This window comes from Crinia signifera, chromosome 19 (assembly GCF_055691185.1).
Source record: "Crinia signifera chromosome 19, ASM5569118v1, whole genome shotgun sequence".
NCBI lineage: Eukaryota > Metazoa > Chordata > Amphibia > Anura > Myobatrachidae > Crinia > Crinia signifera.
Window position 1 is genome coordinate 70198538 of NC_139226.1, and position 13912 is coordinate 70212449.

Sequence of the window (13912 nt, forward strand, 5' to 3'; positions counted from 1 at the left end):
TCCCTATTGTGTAAACTTCAGTCATTGCCTCAGTTGGAGGAGAATATTTGCATGTTCACGGTAGATGTGTGTAGCCTCTACACAGTCATTCCCCACGACATGGGTCTGGCTGCTGTTAGGGGCTACATCACTGACTACCCTGAGTACCGTGGCCCAAATATGGAAGTAATATTGCAACTACTTGAATTAATACTTACCAAAAAATTTTTCATTTATAATGAAACCTATTTCCTTCAGCTCACAGGCTGTGCTATGGGGGCGGCGGTAGCCCCCTCATATGCAAACATTTTCATGTTTAAGGTAGAGGAGGATGTGTTCTTCGCAGATCATCATGTGGCGGGTCGTATTCTTTTTTACACCCGCTACATAGATGATCTGCTTATATTTTGGAAGGGTCCTGCTGTGGACTTGGTGAACCACATAGAGCAACATAACTCCACAGAGGGCCCAGTAAAATTCACATACTCTCATAGTCAAGATTGTGTTAAGTTTCTGGATGTTGAAATACGAAAAGAATCGGGTATCCTGGTAACCAGTTTGTATACCAAGGATACCGACAGGAACAACACACTCCACTACACCAGTTGCCATCCTAGGGCATCAGTTAGAGGATTGCCTTTCTCCCAATTACTGCGCACCAAGCGCATTAATTCTAATCCACTACAAGCGGAGGCTCAAATGGAAACTATGTTGGAGCGATTCCAACAAAGAGGATATCCGCAGTCTGTCTTAGAGTCAGCTAAGTCTAAAGTTATGAGTCTTAACAGAGATGATTTGTTGACCCCCAAAAAAAACGAACCACTGGGAGTAACCCGTATGCCATGGGTTACCACGTTTAATTCTGGTAGTAGAGTTGTTAACTCTATCTCCAAATGACTTTGGCCTATGGTCAAGACAGACCCGGATTTGGGTCTTCAGAAAACAGATTTGTTATCATGCTACAAAAGACCACCTAACTTAAGGGATGTATTGGTTAAGACTAATGTAGTCATAAATCCCCCCAAAAAACAGACACCAAGGGGAAACGTCAGGTGCACCTGTACTACCTGTCGCTTTTGATTGGAGGCCCCACATTCCCATACCCCCAATCTGGCAAGACCATGACCATTAACCATACCTTGACGTGTAATAGCATGTATGTGGTTTATCAGATTGTCTGTCCCTGTGGGCTGTCATATATAGGTAAAACGGAGCGTGCCTTTAAGGAGCGTATGGCAGCCCACAGGTCAGCAATCAAATCAGCAATTTCTAAGGGTACCAGCGAGCAGACGGTGGCTCGACACTGGGCTCAGGCAGGCCATTCAATGGCACAATTAAAATATCGTATGATAGACCACATCCCTGCCTCCATCAGAGGAGGAAATAGGGGTCTATCACTTCTCAAATGTGAGGCTAGATGGATCCTTAGATTGGAAACGGCAGCCCCTAAAGGCCTTAATGACCATACTGGTATTAATGTACTTTCTCTTTAAATATCCGTCACACCATGTCTTAGGAGGCCAATGCCCATGTTTTTGCATATTTTATATATATTTTTTCTATATTTTTTCCATATTTTTTCATGCTTTTTCATACTCCTGCTTGTATATGTATGTACCAATATTTGCCCACATCAATTGGTTAATTTGTATGATTCGGCCAATAGAACAGGCTATCTGTGAGATAGTGACTTGTAAATGTTTTTTTGTTTCTATGGTTACCATAACCAGCAGGTTCGCCATGATGCTTTGATAAGTTATCTTAAAGATCTATTATACTTGTGACTAACTCTGTTCATGTTTTTATAACATCTAGTGCATTTATGGATTGCTGCTCCTATGTGTATTCTCCTGTTTTTAAATGTACGCAATTGTTATGTTATTCTGGTTGCCTAGATACGGCCACGTGACGCATCATCACAGAGTCCGGGACGGGTCACTGGATGATGACGTCACGTGACCAGCACCGCCGGACGGGTGCGTGGTCCCGCGCACGGCAATGCGCCAGCTAGACCCTATTTAGGTAAGATGTTTATGTGTGCATGTCTTAAGCCTGATGAAAATGCCATACTAGGCATTGAAATGTTGCTATATGCATTAAAAAGTTGTTTGTGTTTACGTGAATGGTGTGCCGCATCCTTCATCCAAGTCTGATAATGGTGTGTGGTGATAATAAATATCACCACCAAGGGGCGCTTACTCCAATCACTATACCATAGACACACGATTTTAAAGGTAAATCAATCTTCTTCTTTTAATAAAAATTCATAATAAAAAACATATGCGCATATACAATCAATTACACTCAAATAGGACACACAAGACATACAACATGTAACATAAAAATACCCAATTGGGCTATGAGTTGGCAATGAGGCTTATATGGCTTATATTGACATTAGAATGAGACAATATATTATCAATTAGTGAGCAATAATTACCAGTCCCATTAGGAAACTCTAACTCTCCTGTCTGTGGAAGTCCTTAAGACAAAGTCCTTTATCTGAGCACTGTACTCCCCTATTGCTAGGTAGTATTCTTTTTCTCCTCTCGATGGGGGACAGGCTCCATGTATGGGTGTCCACGGAAGGTTTCCCTAAGGTTTCCCAAGTCCACACAGAGATTTGTAATCCAATGGTAATCCGGGTATCTGGTGATTGCGGGGCTAGGCGGGCTCCAAAACGCGTTTCTCCGCCTATATTGTATCGGCGGCTGAGCCTACTTCCCTATGCGGGCACCCATGCAGTATTGAACGTAGGAGGTCGTGCCGGACACCCTGGATCGATATATATATATATATATATATATATATAACCTTCACCAATAGAAAAGGCACTCCAGACGTTTTTCCAAAACAAAGCTGTTTACTTCAGCGTGGATATCACCAAATGTACATTTTCGGGGTCAGCGCCCCTTCCTCAGGGTACAATCCAAGTGTTACACTGTCGTTTGTGTGTGGTGGATTGTACCCTGAGGAAGGGGCGCTGACCCCGAAAATGTACATTTGGTGATATCCACGCTGAAGTAAACAGCTTTGTTTTGGAAAAACGTCTGGAGTGCCTTTTCTATTGGTGAAGGTTGTATGGATCATTTAAAGTGCACCCAGCCCAGCTGACTAAGTGACGACGGAGTGCCGGCATATTGTGAACTGTATATATATATATATATATATATATAGCTGTCGTGGTCGGCCTGGCACTCCCTCAATTGGGTCCAACTAATTGCACGATTTAGTGCCGCTGTTTGATTCCACCTCTCTCTCTCTCTATATATATATATATATATATATATATATATATATATATATATATATATATATATATATATATATATATATATACAGTATATAGGAGGGTGACGACCGGCACTTGGCACATCAACAGGTATCAGGGAGGTGCCTTCCACAATAGTAATACAGCGTTGGTAATCAAATAAATGAAGACCGGAGGCGGCACTCTCAATAAATCAAACGAAAACTTGTATTCAAATCATGTGAAAAAACATCACAGTGAAATCGATGTCAGCAAATATGTGTCGACAGTTTCGAGGCTTGCGCCCCTTCCTCAGGACAGCTGACTGTGCAACAAAGCTTCAACAGCAAAATATATATATATATATATATATATATACTGATATTGGTGGTACTAGCTCTCATTTTTCCTGTATATAGTCTATAATTGTCCTGAATTCAGATTCTCCGAATTCCGTACACACAATATCTATCTCTTTCAGCGCGGCAGCTCCTTCTCCTGTTGGTTTCTGTTCAGGGAAACCTCTGTAGAATCTGGAAAAGGGGGGAGTGAGATGGGCGCCTCCTAGTGTAGTATTTTGGTTACTTCAAAGGCGGTCCCTCCACCATAATATGACACAACGGCACCCCACACACAGAGAAGTACCATTTTCAGTGGCCTCCCACCACTGTCATATGAGCACGATTTCAATATGATTTTTCCTCTGGCCTTTTCATAGATCCCAATGATTTGCTTCTCTTCTCACAAATATATCCCCAGGTAATAGATATATGAGGGAAAAAAACCCATAATGGGCAGACTAGTGTAATATTGTTAAAACACTTTAATGTCACCGCAAAATGACAATTATAATGCATACAAGGTATAAAAAGATTTGGCGCTTATCTGATACAGCTTCCATACGGCTCAGTCAGTCTGGCGTCCTATCTGGATAAAAGCATTAACTCAACGCGTTTCGTCCTTGCATAAATTGCTCTGGACTTCCACAGGAGTTCTAAATGGTACTTATGTAGTATCTGGGCTGCCGATTTTTTGATTGTATGCCTTAAGTTAAGGCATACAATCAGATGCGATGCGATGCGATATCGCATCGCATCGCATCCGATATCGGATGCGATGACCCGATTTTTCCATAGGAATCAATGTTAAAATGATTCCTATGGAAAAATGGGTCCTTTTCATACCCCTACTATCCAAGTGGGCATGGAGTTGGATATAAACCTGTGGCGAGCGTAGCGAGCCACCGAGCCCGAAGCGTGGCGAGCGAAGCGAGCCCCGCGAGGGGACGGTATTCGTCCCCTCGCGGGGCTCGCTTCGCTCGCCACGCTTCGGGCTCGGTGGCTTGCTACGCTCGCCACAGGTTTATATCCAACTCCATGCCCACTTGGATAGTAGGGGTATGAAAAGGACCCATTTTTCCCATTGAATTCCATGTTAAAATGGACTCAGTCCATTTTAACATTGATTCCTATGGAAAAATCGGGTCATCGCATCGCATCGCATCGAATCGCATGGTCGCATGCGATGCGATGCGATCTCCCGATCCGACCCGATTTAGAAATCGGCAGCCCAGATACTACATAAGTACCTTCTAAATTTCTAGGGCTCCCTGTGCCCTATTTATAGTACTAGCGATTAACAGAACAATCAGCGGGATTTCCCGCTTCCCCTTACTGGCACAATGGCACACCATGAGATCCCCACAGGGCAAAACACATTGGCCCCCACAGGAGAAAAAAAAACAAACCTATTGGCCCCATATAAAAAACAATCACACTGGTCCCCACAAGTAACAAAAATAAAATACATTGTCCCTTTACATGAAAAGAGACCAGTAAATAGTTGAACTGGTGGTGGCGGTAAACTGATTTGGACATCTCTAGATCTGGGGGCATACTTGAGAACAGATTAAGGCACACTAGTGTGCCACGGCACAGTGGTTGAAAAACACTGCTCTATACACTGTTAATGTGGTAAATTACTATTCTAGCTGCAAACATCTGGCTCATTTTCAGCAACCATCACTCCAGTGTTCTAATGATATTTTGTGTCTGCTAATCGCGTTCGATGACTAATGGATGAAAACCCTTGTGCAATTATGTTAGCACAGTTGAAAAGGGGTTTGCTCATTAGACTAGCTATGAAACTGGCCTTCCTTTGAGCTAGTTGAGTATCTGAAGCATCACATTTTAGGGTTCACTTATATTCTCTAAATGGATAGAAAAAGAGAACGTTCATGTAAAAATTGGCAGTGTATTCTTGTTCTTCAAAATGAAGGGTATTCCATGGGAGAAATTGCCAAGAAACTGAACATTTCCTACAATGGTGTGTACTATTCCCTTCAGAGAACATCACAAACAGGCTCTAGCCAGAGTAGAAAGAGAAGTGGGAGGTCCCAGTGCACACCTAGGTAAGAAGACAAGTAAATTAGATTATCTAGTTTGAGAAATAGATGCCTCATGTGGCAGCTTCATTAAATGGTACTTGTAAGATGCCAGTGTGAAATCTACAGTGAAGAGGCGACTCCAGGATGCTGCCTTCTAGGCAGAGTGGCAAAGAAAAAGCCATATCTGAGACTGGCCAATAAAAGGAAAAGATTAATATGGGCAAAAGAACACAAGACATTAGACAGAGGAAAATTGGAAAAAAAGTGTGGATAGGGCAGAGGAAAATCAGGAAACTTCTAAGTTACCACAAACTGTTGAACGGTAGTTTTTGTGTGTGTGTGTGTTTGTATATGTATACTAAATGTATATGTATACATATACAAACACACACACAAACATTTTGTATATAAAATGAATATTTCAGTGTTTAAAACGGTAAATATACCCAAATATATTGGTAGAACAATGTGAATATAAGGAGAGATAGCTTGCCTTCACAAATCACACAGTGGGGGAAATATACTAATAATATGAATACGACTTCTTCATACGAATGAATACAACTGCCAATGGCCGTATTCTTGACAAACTTTGATTCATAAATAGGGTAGATTTAGGAATCTGCCCTATTTATGGATTGATATTTGCCTGATGGTGTAGCCAGGCGTACTCCGTTGGATTCGGATTTAGCGGCCGGTAAATACAAATACGAGTCGGCAGCCTGCATGAATCAGTCAGATCTGTGCAGCCTGCAGTGTAAAAATAAGTGAAAAATAAATATATTTTTTTTAAACGGTGCGAGGTCCCACCCCCAAATAGCTGGTCCTGGTTTAAAAAGATCAGCAAACAAACATATAGGCTGGTTCAAACCAGCACCAGGCTCGAAGGCAGGTCGTTGTTCCCAAAATACAGGGGACAAATTGAGTAGGGGTCCCCCGTATTTTGAGAACCAGCATTAGGCCAGCCAGGGTAATGCCACAGCTGGGGGTGATTTTTTATACAAGTCACCCCTGCCAAAGCATTTACCCCCTGACCAGTTAGCTTGGGCAGGGATCCTAGGGAAGTCCAATGAAGGGGTCCCCCCCCCCTCCAGAATTTACCTGCTCAGGCTGAAGCCTAGGGCTGTCTTCTATGCCCCTGGGTGGTGGGCACCGGGCTGATGGTAATTTAAAAAAAAAATAGAATAAAACTTTTGTGTATTCCTGTGGAACTTTAAATCCCAGCAAGCCTGCACCGCATGCAGGGACTTGGAAAACCACAAGTCCCAGCATGTGGCACATTAAAGGGCCCGCTGGCCCACCCACAACAGTACAATTAGTGAAATAAACACACACTGACACAAGTAAAGTAAAACTTTATTACATACATAGCCCATACATACAGATACGTACCTACCTTGACACGTAGATAGGTATCTGTCCGTCCACTGGTCCAGTAGTAATCCATATGGGGTACCTGTGGAAGGAAACCATACTCACCAGGGTCCTCTGGCGTAGATCATGTTCTCTTCGTTCCATGATGGGTATTTGGCAAAAAAACAAACCGCTCAATACCGAATCCCTTAACGATCTGAGGAGAAGTGCAGAAAGCTTTGTTTACTTTCTGCGGCTCCTCCCCCGAATAGTGCTATTGGCTGCATAGCGGCCTAGTGACTCCTGATTGGCAGCTACCAGTCACATCATTCATGTTGCCCAGACCTCTTTTTTTTCTTGCAGAATGGTCTTTCAGCGGGGTTGTGACTCAGTTCACTGAAGGTTTAAGTGTCGGCTCTCTACATATTCTTCCAGAAATGCAGATAGAGCAGAGTTTCACACTAGGATTTCTATTTCCTAAAAGTGGTCTTTGCAATCCACATTAACCAGCCTGTTGTGGTGCCTGTCAGATAATTCGTCATTCCTCTAGCTCCTTGGAAGTGGCTTTTCGTACCTATGTGGATATGGTGCCTCAGTTAAGGAATCAGACACTCTGTTTGTCCTTTATGATGAATGGCTGAGTTGGCCTCTTCTCTAAACAAAATATTGTGCCGTGGATTCACCTGGCTTTTAGGCAGGCATGCGTTGCTGCTTCTCATACTCCTCCATCTTCTATTTCTGCGTGCTCCATCAGTTTGGTGGGGCCCTTATGGATGGCGTGCAGCTACTTGGTAAGGTCACTATACTTTCAACAGGTTCTACAGGTTTAATACCTTTTTGGCCCCGGAGTCTCAGTATGGCCAGTTGTTGTTACAGGGTTCTCAGTGCTCTCCCATCTGCGGTGTCCCCATTGTCATAAGCCTCCAGTGTTCCCTAGCTGATGAAAGAGAAAACAGGATTTTGGTACTTACCTATAAATCCCTTTTACTAATTCCACAGGGTACACAGGACACCCCTTGTGTGCTCCTGTCTTGTTGAATGTAAGGTTTTTTTCTGTTGTGATTGCATCTGTACAAATTCAAAAGAAGAAAGATATATTCCTAATTCGGGGCACTCACTGGACTAGTATTTGCATAGCTTGTCATATGAGGGATGTCCACCAACAGAAACGTTTAATTTAAAATTTAACTTTTATTGTTATTGCCTTTAAAATTGCTGAAAGCCAGCGAAGTATAAACAAACAAAAATTGTGCAAAATTATAAGTGAATAAAGATGATTAAAATGGGGACTTCCGCTTCCGAGTTTGATGGCTCCGGAGCTCATGTACTGAGCTCCGCTCCTGCTACCCTTACCGCCACTGTTACAAGGCTCCTGGAGCCTCTTACCCCACACAGCCTGCACCACTGACTCATCCGGCACCCGGGGATGCAAACAAGATTGATCGCTTCCTTGCAGCTCAGCCCACGCAGCAGCTGAGATCAGACAGGCGGTGTGGGGCAGAAAACATGGCGCCCGGAGACGCTGACTCCCCTGCTCTCCCTGCATCCAAAAAGACTGCAGCTGAAGGTACCTTAATGGGGGGCCGGCGCAGAGGGGACTAGAGACTCCTGTGACTTACAGGGAGGTGGTGGATGCCATAACCTCCACTATGACCCCGCTATTAACAAAAGCAGTGGATGACATCACCTCACAAATCCAGCAACTGTCTCAGTCTATAACAGAGAAACAGATTGGTGCTGCTTCCCATGATATAGCAAAATCCCAGGTGGATATAATTCGGCTCACTAAAGAAAACCAACAGCTTTGTAATAAGGTTGAGGAACTTGAGAACAGGTCTCGCAGATGCAATTTTAGACTGCAGCATGCCAGGATATGGTTATTGAGAGGGTGCATACGGTGGGCCCTCCGCCGACCCCAAATAGACCACGTCCAAGAGTTACATTATTTAAGTGTCTTAATTATCTCCACAAAGTTGAAATCTGGTCAGCATCCCGCAAAGTGAAAAATCTCACCTGGGAAGGAAATAAATTATTTATTTTTCAGGACTTCTCTGCCGAATTGTCCAAAATCAGAAAAAAATTCTCCCCAATCTGCTGTCTAGCCTCAGAGGGCCGAAAATTTGGCCTCCTATATCCTGCCAAACTGAGAATTTACGACGCCTCTACTTTCAAAGACTTTTCGGACCCTGCCGATGCCTCAGCATACCTCAAAGAACTTTCTCGTTCTGCCATGGAAGACATCCCAACCTGATTAAATACGTCTAGAAGGATTCACCAATACATCCTCCTTGTAGAATAATCACTTCTGATTCACTTCACCATCTCCCGTACAAATCTACATGGTCGCTGTTCCTCTGTCTGATATTTGAACTCCCTCATGCTGTTATCCAATATTACTCATGTTTACATTTTCTTATTTGTAACTAGTAAATAATATCAGACAGACGTCTCTATATATCTAATGCTGCTGTTGATGCCTTAATCTATGTTTATATATCTGTGCATGTGTGTTTGTCGGTATGTACAGTATGTGTGTATATACACATATACATCTACATCCTGTTATACATTTATTAGAAATGATAGTCAATTATTAAATTGCAAATCATTTGGACAAAATATATCCCCCTTGTCTTCCTATCCCCTTGTCCCCTCCCCCACCCTCCCCTCCCCTACTCAGCTCCACCTCTTCATCCCATACCTCCCTCCCAACATATGCAACATTTTTATATGTTCTAAATTTATTAGGTTTGTGTGTCTCGACTTATATTTTGACATAGTCTGGTGGTTTTGAGTTAGCGTGGACCCACTCATTACCGGTATTCACAAAGTTTAAAAGAATTACATTTATGTTCTGTGTTATAGGAAGTCCTTCCCCAGGTTCTCTTGCCTGCGGGATATTCTTATGGTTGTTATCTCCCCTTACCTTCTATTTTCTTACTATCAAATGAAGATCTTTTGATATGCCACCCATCATATACTGACCAATATGTTAGTCCAGACTCTATGATTTCCGGTTCTGGATGGAGTGTTCCAATCTCACAATTTTTGATGTTTTACATCATTTCTTTCACTGGTATACACCATGAACCCCAATATCAAAATCAGCACCTGGAATGTAGGTGGTATAAATTCACCTATCAAACGAAGGAAGTTATTGTTTATCTATACTATCTAAATAAATGCCATACTGATATTGCCTTTTTACAGGAAACGCACCTAATTCCATCTGAGGTTTTAAAATAGCAAATAATGGGTTGGTCTGTTATAACCTACTCCTCTTTTTTCCTCCAAGGCCTGTGGAGTGGTGACTCTCGCTCGGCGGTCTCTCGCACTGAAGGTGATGCACACGGAAACTGATGAGGTCGGCAGATACGCAGTTGCTACTATTAGATACTAAGGTAAAAATTACACCCTAGCCAACATATACACTCCACCACCATACTCCAAATCATTATTTCGCACCATCCTAGCCCTTCTCTCCCCTTACATGGACACTAATCTGATCATTGGGGGAGACTTTAACATGGTATCCTCTCAGTCACTAGATAGGTACAACACTAGAGGATCCCCTCATCACCTTCCTAAAATAGGACTTAATTTACTAACCCAATCCAATTGATGTTTGCAGAGCTCTACATCCCACAAATAGGGAATACACTTGTTTATCTGCCGCACATGGTTCCTTTTCCCGTATAGACTTTCTTCTCGTCTCACATGCACTCTTCCCACTTATTTCGACTTCCACTATTGCTCCTATTCTTATTTCCGATCATTCCCTAGTCTCATTAGATATTTGTTTAGCTTCTGATCCTAGCCCTGCCTGTTTATGGAGATTTCCATCTAGATTTATGTCGTCTATTAAATTTAAGGACTTTTTGAGGGTGGCTGTGATAGATTATTCTCTCAATAATGCGGACTGCAGACAGTCTAACTTCTCACTGTTTTGGATGACCTTGAATGCAGTCCTAAGAGGGGCTATCCTTTCTTTTACGTCCGCTTCCAATAAAGACTATACAAAACAATATCTGTCTTTACAATCATCCCTGACGAATGCATACTCTGCATTTCAGAATAATCCCTCCCCACTACATAAACAACAATATACTTTAGCAAAAGCCCACATGGAAAACTACATCTCAGAGGCAGGTGAGAGACATTTATTTTCAATAACTTACAAATTTCATAAATTTGGCAACAAAACCGGTAAACTCTTATCTAACCTCCTAAAAGGTACAGTAAAACCCTTGATTGTCCACCCTTTACACACTCCACAAAATACCATGACGACTTCCAACAAAATAATAGCACAAGTAATGCAGTTGTTTTATAAAGATCTCTACTCTTCATCTATAACCCCTTCTCCATGCTCTCAGTCATTAACCGTAGAAAATTCTTTACTTCACCCATCTCGCTTATGGGATAACTTATGTTTCCCTAAAATCCCTTCAGCTAGTTCCTCTCTTCTCACTAGCCCTATCACTACTATAGAAATAGAATTAGTCATCAAACAACTGAAACCTAATAAAGACCCAGGCCCAGATGGCTTTTGTAGTGCCTTCTATAAATTCATGTTATCAGACATAGCACCAATACTTACAGATTTGTTCAACAATATCCTCAACTCTGATACACCACCTCTCCACTTCAATTCTGCCGTTATTAAAATTCTCCCAAAACCTGGCAGAGACCTCTCACTGCCTGGCTCTTACCGCCCAATTTCCCTTTTGAACCTAGATTATAAAATCCTGACCAAGATCATTGCAGACCGATTTAAAACAATTCTCCCCATTATAATTCACAATGATCAGACAGGTTTTATTCTGGTCGCCATTCCGCCACAAATGTCTGAAAAGTAATTGCTGCCCTAGCTCTTCTGCAATCACCTACCCCCCCCCAATAGATCACCTGATTCTCTCGCTGGATGCTGAAAAAGCATTTGATCTCATAGAATGGCCCCATTTATATCACACTCTCAAAGGCTTCGGTTTCCCCCCATCCTTTATTCATACACTTTGCACCATATACTACAACCCCCTCTCCCAAGTCTCCTGCAATGGATTATTATCAGACACATTTATGATAGAAAAAGGCACAAGACAAGGTTGACCTATATCTCCACTACTATTTGCAATTGCCTTGGAACCTCTTGCAATGGCCCTTCGCTCATCCCCACTTTACAAAGGTATCCCTATAGGCAATTGTGAATTTAAAGACTCCCTTTTTGCTGACAATATGTTGCTGGTCATATCTAATCCTTCCACTTCTATACATGAAATACTTCGACTAATTCAGGAATTCGGAAATACCGCATGTTACAAAATTAACCCTTCTAAATCGGAACTCCTCCCAATTCTCCCCATCAATTTTCCCGCACCAACTACTATAGCTTCACTGCCATTCAAGATCACCACATCCCACTTTAAATACTTAGGATTACAGATCCCTAATAATATAACTAAATTATACGATCTAAACTTTGGAGCTACCATAACCAAGATCATAACCCAATTGCAAGGATGGCATGATCTACCATTGTCCTTACTTGGCAGACTTTCGGTCATTAAATCGATTGTATTCCCTAAACTCCTTCATGTTATGCAACTCATACCCCTTCGCTTCTCACCTTCAGATGATAAACGTCTCAAAAAAGCAATCACACATTTCATATGGAGAGGAAACAAACCAAAAATTGCCCATGCTAAATTAACTATGGATAAATTTAATGGTGGCGCCCAACCCAATAGATTGGATACTAGACAAAAATATTTATACTGACACCTCTCTAGAAGCAGAGATCTTCCGGCAGTTTTCTCTAAATGCACTACTACATACTAAGAAATCTCTAATTCCACCACATATACTCTCTCATCCCCTATTTTACGATACATATTTCAATTGGATCAAATTACGTAAAAAGATAAACAGCGATCATACTGCTACCCCTTATGTAACTATATAGGGCAACCCCTCTTTCCCTCCCTTTCTTTCAAATTCTTTCTTTCTTCGGTGGAAATCTAAGGGACTATGGGCCTTATTCTAGTTCACTCTTTCTGACAAAATCCTTCTTAGATGGACAAAACCATGTGCACTGCAGGGGGCAGATGTAAAATGTGCAGAGAGAATTAGATTTGGGTGAGTTATTTTGTTTCTGTGCAGGGTAAATACTGCCTGCTTTATTTTTACACTGCAATATAGATCTCACTTTGAAGTAAACCCCCACCCAAATCTAATTATATCTTCACAAGTAACATCTGCCCCACCTGCAGTGCACATGGTTTTATCCATCTAAGAAGGATTTTGTCAGAGTGAACTAGAATAAGGCCCTATGTGCGGCGAACCAAATGTTTGACCCAGCAGGGACATTATTAACCTTCTCCACCTTAAAAGAAACCTTGAATATTTCAAACTCCAATTTCTTTATGTTTCTTCAAACACGCCATTACGTCTCTTCCCTACACTTGACAGCATCTACATTGCCTCCCTCATCACAGTTTGCTGGTCTACTCCAGAGATGGGGGAAAACCCCTTGCAAATTGAAACATATATATGATTTGTTATTAAACCCTCCTTCAAAAACGTATCTCAACAAATTACTAACCTCCTGGCGAGCGGATATTCCTACTTTCTCAACAGACATATTCCTACATCGCTTCACCTCTAAACAAAACACCTTAAGTTTAGCGTATCTGCAGGAGGTTCATTTAAGAACTGTACATAGAGCGTATATGCTTCCGTCTGTCCATGCTCAATTCGATCCATCTGTGGAAGCGTCGTGCCTCCGGTGCGGGAGATCGAGAGCTGATTTCTATCACTGCTTCTGGGACTGCCCTAAGATCAGACGTTTCTGAAATAAGGTATATCTCTTTATCAACCTAAATTTCTCTCTATCACTACATCCATCTCCTACTGCTAGTCTCTGTCTTAATTATTCAGAATGGACA

General features: G+C 42.0%; 1 protein-coding gene across 10 annotated transcripts in view; it reads left to right on the forward strand.

Moving 5' to 3' along the window:
- KAZN (kazrin, periplakin interacting protein) overlaps positions 1-13912 on the forward strand; it is a 679557-nt gene that overhangs the window by 640844 nt on the left and 24801 nt on the right. Inside the window, exon 8 of one of the 10 annotated variants that reach the window (XM_083162748.1) lies at positions 9013-10240. The exons of 4 other annotated variants lie outside the window; for them this stretch is intronic. In XM_083162748.1, coding sequence (XP_083018874.1) covers positions 9013-9219 — 207 coding nt within the window. In that variant the 3' untranslated portion in view covers positions 9220-10240. Of the gene's footprint in view, positions 1-7331; positions 7674-7722; positions 7760-9012; positions 10241-10263; positions 10370-13912 lie in introns of those variants that run through there. 5 more of the 10 variants (XM_083162749.1, XM_083162746.1, XM_083162750.1 and 2 more) reach the window with 5 other exon arrangements.